Source organism: Hippoglossus stenolepis, chromosome 10 (genome assembly GCF_022539355.2).
Source record: "Hippoglossus stenolepis isolate QCI-W04-F060 chromosome 10, HSTE1.2, whole genome shotgun sequence".
NCBI lineage: Eukaryota > Metazoa > Chordata > Actinopteri > Pleuronectiformes > Pleuronectidae > Hippoglossus > Hippoglossus stenolepis.
This window is the reverse complement of record NC_061492.1, coordinates 15,620,423-15,632,427: the sequence shown is the minus strand read 5'-3', so window position 1 is coordinate 15,632,427 and position 12,005 is coordinate 15,620,423. Positions and strand designations below refer to the sequence as shown.

The window sequence follows — 12,005 nt, the reverse complement described above, 5'->3', positions numbered from 1 at the left end:
GTGTTCTAAATTACCTTGCAAGATTACGATGATATTAGCGGAGAATAGAAACTGGGTATTTATGGCCAGATAAGCACAAAGAAGAAGGACACTGTGAAGTAGAGTGGGCTCCATCTGTGGAGTGAACTACCCAGAGTTCACTCTGCTCTTCCTCTTGTTCTTTCCTGTGTATGGAAGCAGGTCGGACCCACAGGAGGAGGGGAGGCATGATCTATAGTCCATCTTGGCTTGAAGTGGATGCCATCCTGGATGAAGATTCAGCACCCCCACACCGCCCACATGCACACCACCTGCTGAGGCTACACTGTCACAGGCTGCATGCGTGGATGTGTGTGTACTGGATCGCTCTGTGGGCTGCAGACTGTACTTATACTGCCTTTACAGAGGTAAAAGCCATGGCCAAAGGAAATAAAATAGCGATTCCTTTGCACATGATTTCCACTCATGCTGTCACCAGGCTGCAGGATTTTATTTTTTTGTTCAAGGATGCATTGCACAATCCCATTAAAGTGGAGGTTTTAGCATGGGATTAGCAGCCTGATGAGTTTCCCTGGAGGTGCATCTCCCTGCAGTCAGTCACCCTCTCCCCCTCAAGTTACATGAGCACTGAGGGCCTGAGAGAAGCTCCTCCATCTTCTCAGGGATGCAAATTTTATCTACCTGCATGTGTCAAGGATACGATGCTTCCATTAGAGGCGAAAAATTACTTTTTCTCTTTCTCTCTCTGTCTCTCTCTCTCTCTCTCTCTCTCTCTCACACACACACACACACACACACACACACTTGAACACACTTGAATTCCAATCCTGTCATGTTTCCCAGACAGGTTTGGGACCATCAGGTCTGCACTGCAGGGTTACGCTGATACACCTGCACACATGCACCTAGCATCGGTCTCACTGTGACAGAGTCCTATCAAAACCCTGACTGTGCTATTATGTAATCATAAGGATTCCTGGATTGAACTGCACATGGCTGCACAGTACATTGTGATCTATATGGTCCACTCATCTCTGCACTGTTGATGAAGTGGAACATTGTTCAATTTCATTACATGTCAGGCATTGAATATTCCAATCAAATGAAAACATTATTCACCCAGAAAAATGGCCAAACTGTAAAGTGAAGAAGCTACGGCTTGCAGCTAATAGCTTAGCTTAGCACAAAGACTGGAAGCAGAAGGAAACTACTAGCGTGGCTCTGTCTACAGATGACAAAAAAATCGGCATCTCTGAAACTCGTGCAAAAAGTGAAGTATGAAAAACAACATGTTGCTGTGTTGGGCTAGCTTACCCCTGTTTTCTTGTTAAGCTAAGCTAACTGTGTCTACTGGCTCTGGCTTCATGTTTATTGAACAGAAGGAAGAGAGTCAATCTTCTCTCTCGTCTTGGCAAGAAAGTAGAATAAGCATTTTTCTTACAACTGCTAAAAGTATTTTTATTAAAAGAATAAAAAAGTTTGACCTGAAACCAACAGTTCATGGACCATCATTTCACTTTTATCCTCGCCAGACATGTTTTTGTATTCATAGAAATGTGATGAATGGTTCTTTCATAAAACAAGGTTACAGGTAGAGACATAAAGTGAGAAGAGAGATAACCAATAACCTGTTAATAAAGATGGACGACAAAACGTCTCAATAGCCCTCTGGTGGCTGGCTCATAAACCCCGCCTCCTCCATGTTTGCAGAAAACTAAAAAGTAAATGTTCACATCAAATAAAATTTTCAATAAGATGGTTCCCGTCATTTCACATAGTTCGTCCATCCTCATATACAGTCTATGGTCCAACTCTGCGTATAGATCAATCTACAGTGAAGGTATGTCCAAACATAGTAATGATAAGGTCATTCTTGAGGTCATGCCCCCAGTGGCTTTGTCAGTTAGTTTGAAGTCCCACAATTTGCATCTGAGAATGCATCTATATGAATGCGTTCATTTTCGTACAGGTAGCTTCTGTGTTGACCAAATCTAATCCCCACTTCTTTTTTTTCTTTTTCTTTTGTTTCTACTCCATGCGACAGCCACTGACAAGAGCAGTGGGTGTGTAGACTATGAGCCACACTAACACCCACAATGCCGACATGCATTTTATGCCATGCACTTAAGGCCGGTGAGTCACCAAGTGCCTCTTTGCAAAGCAATAAGTCTTACCCATTACTCAGGGCTCCATTTACTGTATACTGAGTGTAGCTTAAAACAAGTAAAGAAAGAGCCACGAGAGCTAACATGAGTGGCAGAGCGTGTGTGGGAGAAAACAGATGGCTGTGGGCTTCAGGGCTGTTTAAAAAGAAATGCAGGAAGAGGAGAGATTTGTCACTTACTCAGCTTTTGTATCCTGAGGTTTGACTGATGTGGTCTTCCTCTGCCACTGACATCGTGATAAGTCATGGTTACATTCAATGAACTGAAACATAGACTTGAGTTAAATGGGAAAAATCTGAAAAAAACCCGTCTACTATTCATCAGCAAGCATTGATCGGCTGAGTATAGATCAGTCCAGAAAATGCAGCTACAGTACATATGGCTGCAAGATCAGGAAGATGCATAACATACATGTAAAGTCCAAATAATACTTCTTACCCCACTCAGCTAGTTAACTATGAGCTGTTAGTCTGCAGCTAAAACACTAGCGTTAGTTAAAACTGAAACTAAAAACCAGCCGAGTGACAAAGCCCTTAACTTGCAGTTGTCAACCATAGACTGTAGCCTATATAAAGATGGATGACACAACCTCACTTCCTCCCATTGTACAAAAATTATGCCAAAGATACGAAAGCTGCCATCTTTCGCCAATGACGTTAGCCAGAGTCTGTGCAGTGGGGATTGAGGCATAGCATCGAGGTTCCGCTGATACTTGTCCAATTGTGAGTCAGTTTCAGCTGTCGATCATGGCGTTTCCCCACATTTTTGTAGCATCAAATAACTAAAACCAAACTTTACTAAAGAAAAACAATATGATGAGAACTACCTAAAATTAGAGAAACCATTTCAGATAATTTTTTTTTATGACTTGCAGTTTGACTTTTTTGTTTGGCCCATGTCCCATTTGCTATCATGGAGGAGGTGGGGCTTATGACCTGTACTGCAGCCAGCCGCCAGAGGGTGATCAAGATGCTTTGGTTTCACTTTTAATGAAGGCGTCATGTCATCCATCTTTATACGTAATGTTGCCAATACAAGTTTATTTACATTGTCATTCCCTACCACAGACAACTCTGCTGCCACATCATGGTTTCGACATCAAAACAACATCAAATTCCGACTTCATAATTTCATTTTGTGAAAACCTAGCGTTTGCTGCTGTCCCTCCTGCATATCTGACCACGTAGCAGAACTTCACTCAGGTGTAGCTGCAGTGTTACCCATCTCCGCACAATGTGGCTGTCAAACAAATACATTTGTTATCCATTTGTACAATTTATTGAGCTGTCAGAGTTGAACGGTGCCCGCAAGGCCAAAAACGGGGCCTGTCAGACGGGAGATGGAGAGGGAGCTCGCTGGTCCTCCATCTCTTCCACATCATTGCACGGAAGGAATTTCCATCAGACCACACAGATTAAGGAGGGGGTACAGGTGGCTCATGGGAAACAGCACGAAGGCTCAGCCCGGTAAAACCGATTGATGATCCGAGTCCTCTTGTTCAACAGGAAACCAGTGACATGTCTGATAACATGGGACATTGCTGTGTATTTTCAGATAAAAGTGTCGCAAGCCAGTTTTATCTTAGATTATTATGTTTGCCGAGGAGGTTATGTTTTCACCCCTGTCCGTTTGTTTGTAAGCATGTTAACAAAAAAACTACTCTAAAAATTATTGTGATACTTGGTAGAAGGATGAAATATGGGTCAGGAAAGAAACTGTTCAATTTTGGTGCTGATCCTGATCATTGTGAAGTAGAATATGTATTAACATTTTCCTTGATTTCTCAGAGAATAATTCATGGATCTTGACGAGTGCTATTCTAGTTTTACGTAGTTGACCTTTAACAAAAAATAGGTTTATGGCTATCTCATTAGTTTTGCAGGTATTTGATCTTAAAGCAAATATACTGACACATTAACCTGCTCATGGTTAGAGATAGTATCGTCAAATGTCACCAAAGGGGTTAGAATTCATGGAAAAATAAATGTCTGCATATTTCATGACAACTCATCCAACTGAGATATTTTCGTCCAGACCAAAGCAGTGGAGCGACTCTCTGACCATCGTTGCCATTCCGTTTCTGTGGCTAAAAACATTTGCCAAAATAAAGTTGTGGGATCAGCTGTGCAGTTTACAGATAAGATTTGCTTTTCCTCTCTTTAAACAAGTAATTCGTTGTCATTAGTTACTGCAGAGCAATAGCACCCAAATTTCAGTCATTACCATAAATGACACAGACCAGTCACGGTGTAGGTGCTAATTCCCTGTTGTCCAAAATTGTCAGAGTCTGAGCACTGATATTAAATCCCCCTAAATCCAGAGCAGCCTACTGTTTACCATCTGGTTGCGGGAAGCCTGCCTGAGCGGGGGTGATAATTTATGAGGGAAGAGGGAGCAAAGGCACTGAAGGGTCCGCCTCATGGCCAATAGCATATCAGTGGCAGCTCATGGCGTGCTGTCAGGGTCTTCAGCTGCAACCCTGTGACTCTGTGTAATTATCCTCCCTCGTCCAGCTCTGCCCAGCAGGATCTCCAGCCTGCCTCCGCTCTCTGTCCTCCAGTCGGGTGACACAAAAGATAAATATCACAGTATCCTTTGAAGACGAACACAGAGGACAACAGAAATGCGGCTTTAATTAAGGTGGGACATTTATTTAAAGATTCAACAGTTTGCCATGACATTTGTTCTCCTCTGTGGGACAACCACAGTGACCTCGCATCTACCTCAGCGATGATACAAACACACCATGGTTACAGGATGACAGCGGGCCAGCTGCGGCCTCTTTCCTGGAACGGAAGGCGAATCCCCATTCAACCTAACAACTGCTGCATATCAAATCAAAGGGCATTAGAGGGACTGAACGGACACAGAGACACATGATTGTTATGATACAAATGCATCAATTCGGTGCTTTTGTCCCCGTAGGAGTCGCCCTCCTCCGCTGCTCAAATGAAAGAGCTACCTGTGTTAGAAACGTGACATAACTGCAAGGACACAAAACCTTGGATTCGATTTTTGATGAACTAGGACGTCTTAACGCCTTACACGAACATGATTAGTTTAATTCAGCCTCAGCTGCCGATATTTTCCTTGTCGCAAATGTGCTCACAGAATGGAAAACCAAGATGGCCACGAGCTACTTCCTGTTTTTTCCAGGCGATGGCTTAAACTGCGTCATTCTCAGGTGTGCTCAATTATCGGGGAATAAGATGAAGTAGTCCGTGGAGGATGAGGGCATGTTGAGTCACCGGTAAGAAAACATATTTAGTTACAGTGAATGGACCTTGTTGATTCTGGTCCCAAATGAACTTCATTTCCTACCCAGGGCTCACACGCTAATTTTGTCCCAGGTGTTAGTTAAGTGGAGTTACAGCGTAATGTTTTGTTTCCACTTATGAGGGTTTTTTTCGTTTCTCAATGAACCTTAAGAGATTTGCTGATATTGTGGCTCTGAAAGTGCATTTTCCCTGGTGGCTAATTAAGGCATTTCGGTCCACGGATAACACCTCAACCTGACACGAGCTTTAATTCCTAATCAGACATTCAAAGTGGCTCCTGGCCCGCAATGAATGGGAGATCAGGTATTTACCATGACATATCTGCTTTATTGCATACATGTGTCCAATTAGCGGGTCTCATGGTACCGACTGGTTCACATTCTGAATATTTCATCCGCATCCCTGCTAAGTCCATTCTCCTCTGTCAGCGAGCGGCCGGCGGAGTGGTTTTATGTCAAGCACGGAAACATGCTGATCATGATTTCTCTGGGCCTTTGACAATATACTGCTATTACTGTAATCAATAACTAAGTACTCTTACAAATCAATTGTCACTCCTGGGTGTGAAGTAATGGATGCAAATGACTCAGACCACACAGTCTAAGCAGGGAAGTAATATTCATCATAAAATATAATTACCCAGCTCACCATGAGCTAAAAATAATGATTAGATAAAGTTATATATAGCACAGAGACAGCCACACCAGATTTGAGAACCTGGACTCTATGAACTTACAGGTCGCAGCAGAAAATGTCGCCTACATACATATAACCAGCAGTGTAGCCTGAAGTCTTGGGGCCAACACTATAACTTCCTGCCTGCCTGTGAGCATGTAGGCTGTTTGTGGATAAACCATCCTCTGAAAAAGCAGCTAAAGGCCTCAAGCATTCGAACTGCAACACTTGGTAAGAAGTGTTATCGAGCTCTGTGCAGCACTTGATGACTGTTTTATCTGTTCACAGGTGGCCTCTTATTTGTTATATATTTACCCTCCGAGCTGATTCATGTAATTCTGCCGACTCATTCTTAGTTTTTAGACGGTTTTATCAGCGCACTGGCAAGTTTATCAGACGGGAAAGAAAGAGTCCAATCAAACTTTTTTAGGATATAAAGAGTAACAATGACAGCACTGCCTCACTGGAGTGGTAATTGTGTTCTGTGTTAATTATAATTGTGGTAGGTGACCTTTCATTTCATTTCCAGGGTCGTTGTCAGGAACATGTGATGTAGCACTGTGATGTATCAATTAAAGCTAGGGTTGGTAATCCTGGAAAAGCTAGCAAGAGCAGGCTACACTGGATACATGTAGCGGATACATCACAACCCTTCCAACGGGTTTCTCGTCAAAGCTACACCCCTAGAACACATGAGCGTGCACTGACTGACAACTAGTAGAGGCCGACTTTTCTGTGACTCATATTTGTATCTGTCCCTTTTGCACTGGTTGCAATAGATATTTGTTAAAAACGTAACTTTAAAGGACCACATGCTCTCTGTGATGATTCATTTTACTTAAAAGACTACAGAGTTAAATGCACATTCCTTGTATCGTCCACAGGATGCAACTTTCTATACGATCCATGCAAACAAAGTGAAGAGATTCAGTTATTGTTCCATCAAACATGAGTGTAAGAGACTTTGAGTTTGCCAAGGAATAGAAACTAGCCGTCATTTATTAATTATTGTTGCAAAGGTGAATTTTCATTTCATCTCCAGGGTCATAGTCAGAAACATGTGATGTGGCACTTTAAACACATACATTGATAAATTAAAGGACCACATGCTCCCTGGGATGATAATTAGAACGTTGAAAAGTAAGTAATTATTTCATCTATCGATCACTGGAAGTGACTTTCTATATGATATTAAAATTATTTAAATATAATCGTTCATATCCATTGATGTGCATATATATATATAAATTGGCAGAGGACTTTTCATCAGAGGACACAACACCTGTGGATCCAGGCAATGGGATGCTAAATCCAGAGTGATGTTGTGATATACCCCTGTAATAAAAAGATGGCATTGGTCTGATTCTATAATAAAAAAGAAATGTCTGTATTACCAGATCAGCTTCCGTCCAGTGAACGACGGAAGGTGAAAGTGTCTGTCTGCCGATGAATGTTTAATTGGGTGAACGGCTGCTGCTGCTGTATAAGGACCTGCTGAGGGTTTGATGAAGCCAGTTGGTGAACAGTGAGGAAGGAGGAACCCTGGAAATGTTTGTCTCACCTCTACCGTGTTCGCTCCGTTCTGGTCCTGCTGAGATTTATATTAGCAATTAAAATGAAATTCTGGTCTTGTGGAGGAGAAACAGCTGCGTGAAAGGGCATTTCACACACAAGCCTCGATGAGAGAGCTTTTTAAATTTGGTGCTTTCGACATTTAATGTTGGTAAATTTAGTAAATATCAAAGGTCTGTCAGTAAATTTAACCTGGAGAAAAAAAAATTGCATGCGTCACTGTGCCCAGTCTATTTCTGTCCAAAGCTTCAGCAGTTTTTACAATAACTGGATTAAAAAACCTGATTAAAAACCTTAAAATAATCCACAATAAACCAAACTCATCCCAATAGAAACTCGACTGAAACTGAAAATATAAGCGGCAGCATTTCTCAGATAATTTGATAATTTTACTACACTGTCATCACAAAAATGGTTTAGTTTTTTAAAGTATACATAAAAATTTGAGTTAGTGGCTGTGGTTGGATTAAATTGAATTAGACACCTTCAATTCAACGGAGACAACAAAAGTGCAGTTTAGCATAATTTACAGGAGAAAACAAGGCTTTAGAGGCAGAAGTTATCCTGGGGGAGGAAAACAAACAGAGAGCCATCGTGGACAGGAATGTGCGCTCCTAGAGAGTCACTGAAAACAGGAACATACACTTCCTGTACCTGCTCACTGAAAAAGACACAGAACAAGTGATGCATCAGAGGAGAGTCGGAGGAAATGGGGAGAGAACCAACCTGTTCAAGGAAAAACTGGACGTCCAAAAGCAATATCCTGCAAAATGATAAAACCCTGTCCACTTATTTTTGTCTGTTTTTAGTTTGCAGCTCTTTAAGTTTGGGTTACGAGGGCTTTGACCTTTTATGTGGCACTGCTCAAAGGATGACAATTGCATGTGAACAAAAGAACATTTTCATTGAGTATAAAGCAACTGTGGTCAAAATATACTGTAGAATCACACAGACTGATTTATAGATAAATACAGACTGCTTTAAGATTTTAATGGTAATTCAAACACCTCGCTGGAGAGCGATAAGTAAAACTAGTTTTCTGCTTTGATTAATTACCAGTCGTAATTCGCTGTATAAGTATTAAGTTTGTTCTTGTTTTTAAAACTGCAGAAGTGTCTGTTGAGATATACAGTATATACAGTCTACCTGGAAAGTTTAGATGCATAAACACCTGTCAAATCCACCTCAGTGGTAATTCCCGCAACAGTAGGTGTATCCAGGACAACATTATTTCCATGATGACACACAGACACACAAGGTGAAAACAACATGAGCCCTGACACTGGGGCAGGCATTGTCACAGGATAGATGTATATCCTCCAATACAACATAGCACTATTATAGTTTACACTGTAAACAGTTATGTAAAGAGGGGCAGTGGATCATCACATGAGCAGTTGACGTTAGTTTGCTTATGACCCCAGCAAGCAGCAGATAATGGTACTGATATCCTCATAGTCACAGCGGTCTGTGAATCTAGGTGATTACAGGGTCAGTGAGAGGACTGGACTTTTTAACAAAGAGCCGTCTCAACACAAGAATTATTCATTTTTTCTTACTCAATAATTTAAAACAAAGCACAACAAAGTCTGCCCTTTGCTTATAGGAGTTTATCAAGTGTATTATTTTCCATGACAAAAAATAACTGACCTGGAGGCAGAGTCATTATTATGAAACCTTGAGAAAGGCAAAGCACACCAGAGCCTTTTTTAAACTTGTTGCAATATATAATGATTCGTGGATGAAGCAAGCTACCTGCAGAAATGATGGGAGGAACGATGAATGCAGCATTTAAAAGGGAAGGGGGAAAAAAGAGACTGCTCTCAAAGCCCGGTCTTCTCCTCTTGTAAGAAGTAACATTATGCACAATTCATAGGTTTCACAAAATGCTGTATTGTCCTTTTCTATATTTAAATTAAGGTTTATTTGGGTGAAATAAAAAAATAAAAAATGCCCTCAAGTTAACCTGCCAGGCCTGACATGAAAAACACTGGCCATGTTTTTCTCCTTGAGTAATTATTCTGTTCAAATAGCATATTTTTCTCTCCAGGCAGGGAGTGCTTTGGCTGAATGGATGCTGCCACTGCATAATGGTCCTCAGACGTTTGTTTCCTTGGCAACGTGGGGAGGGCATGTGGAGAGGGAGGTATAAAAACACTGGCAGCTCCTCTCCGAGTCTTACTCTGAGGTAAACGTACTCACTGTCAACACGGAGAGCCTCAGAGAACTTGCCGCACACTTTCTCAGCCCGTTCTTCACCTTCTCTCTCTGCGCACTTGAAGGCTTGAGAATGATGCGACCGAAAGATTTACGCCAGGGCTCTGGTACCAAGACCTTCCTGGATGCCATGCACGGTGGCAAAGTTCACCTTGCACGCTTTATCCTGGATGCCTTGGATGGACGCATCATCAACTCCAAGACAGAGAACAGCCGCACACCACTCATGTATGCCGTCTGCCTACAAGACCCTGGAACCAGGGCCAAGTTCACCCGGCTGCTGCTGGAAAAAGGTGCAGATGTCAACTGCCAGGATGAGGATGGTCGCACAGCTCTGAGCCATGCCTGCGAGGTGGGTTACCTGGACGTCGTCAAGCTCCTGGTGCAGTTCAACGCAGACCCGGACATCACAGATGCCTGGGGCAACAGCGCTCTCATGTACGCTGCCTTTTCTGGACACAGCCAGGTTCTGGAGTTCCTAGTCCGCGCTTTCAAAAGACTGGGACTGAGGCTGGACAGAACCAACAACGCCGGACATTCCGCAATTGAGGTGGCCAACTTCTTCGGACATAACCAGTGCATCCAGATTCTGAACTTTCCTTGCAGGAGAGGTGTAAGCACGGATGATCCACCTGCTGATGTGGGTACCATTGATGAGGGAGAGTGCCGGCAGCCCAACAAGCTCCCCAGACATGTTCTGGAGAGATTCTCCAAGCAGTTGAATAATGATAACCAACTGCCCGGGGTATTTCAGAGGCAGCTGAAGATTGGAGACAGCGGCGGGCTGTGGAACCGCTTCAAGTGTCCAAGGAGCCAATCGCAAGAAGACAACCACCGGCACAGCTGGGCTCTGCCTCCTCAGCCAGAGAAAAGCCGAACTGAGGAGGATCACAGCGTTCTCTTCACTGCCAAACAACTGCAAAACTGCCAACTATGGGAGCTAAGAGGGGCTAAAACACTGACCGAGCCAAGCCAGAAAGCGGTCAGCCAAGGAATCCCCAAGAGAACACCAGAGAGTCTTCCTCTCTGGGGAAAAGCTAAGTCGTTTAACCTGGACCTTGTGAGCAGTAGAAAGCAGTCCTATCAGGGTGATGTGTGTGACATGAGCCTGTCAGCCAGCAAATTAAAGAGAGCCTCGCTACAGGATGAGAGATGCCTGATAGACAAGACGGAATGTCAAGGAAACACCTGGGGTCTGACAAACAACGCTGACAAAACTGTTTCTGTGCCAAAACCTCTTTCAAACAGCAAGAGTCTGCCCGCGAGAGCACTCGAGGAGAATGTCAAATCACAGAAAGCAGAAGCTAATGACACAGCCCCGCCGAGCAGGAGAGAGCAGCAGAAAAGGGGGAGCTTGGGGCCGAGTGGCAGAAACAACAAACTACTCTTCGCCAGAGGGGAGATGGAGTCGGGGAAGATCCCCGGCCGCACGCCCGGGTTCGTCGGCCTGGGGACCAGACTGATGCGTCGATTCACGGCACCGGAGTTCATGAGGATGGTGATAGACTGCTCGTCTGGCTCCTCGAACGGCAGAGGGAGGATGTCCCGTTCAGAGACCTTCCCGCTCTCTCACACGCACCAGCAGGTCAACAGCCAGCCGAGCGTCGACAGCATCAGTGGAGTCAAGTGTGAGTTTGAAAGCTGCTCTTCTCAGTCCACCCTCGATTAGCACCAGGACAGTGTCGAGCGGCAGAAACAGCCGGTAGTGACATTTTTACAGCACTTAAATTTCTGATAATGCAGTTTGGTTGCTTGGGGATATATTCAATTGAGACAAATAACAACCCTTTGCTAATGTTGCAGTTTATTAGTTTTTTTTCCTGATATTTATTAATAAATGGAACAAGAAATTTAAAGCTAAATGTTGGGTTGCATTCAATTTTACTATTCGATATATGAAATCATATTTTGAATTCTATCAGTCTGTGAGCTGCTAAAAATAATTATTTTTGTTTTACATATATAAGATTTATATTGGATGGAACCAACTGTATTTGATATTGCTTCTGTGTTTATAAGAAATATTGTACGTATTTTGCTTAAAGATATTCAGTGACTGTGCTCTGTATGATTCATGCTGAATACCCTAATAAATACTTTAAAACATACTCAACGTGCA

The 12,005-nt window shown here is 42.9% G+C and overlaps 1 protein-coding gene across 1 annotated transcript; it reads left to right on the top strand.

Moving 5' to 3' along the window:
• Nucleotides 1-9,831: 9,831 nt before the first annotated feature.
• On the top strand, nt 9,832-11,994 carry LOC118116336. The gene has a single exon (XM_035167985.2). It carries the CDS (start codon nt 9,960-9,962, stop codon nt 11,553-11,555), a length of 1,596 nt encoding a protein of 531 aa, XP_035023876.2. The 5' UTR covers nt 9,832-9,959; the 3' UTR covers nt 11,556-11,994.
• Nucleotides 11,995-12,005: the final 11 nt, after the last annotated feature.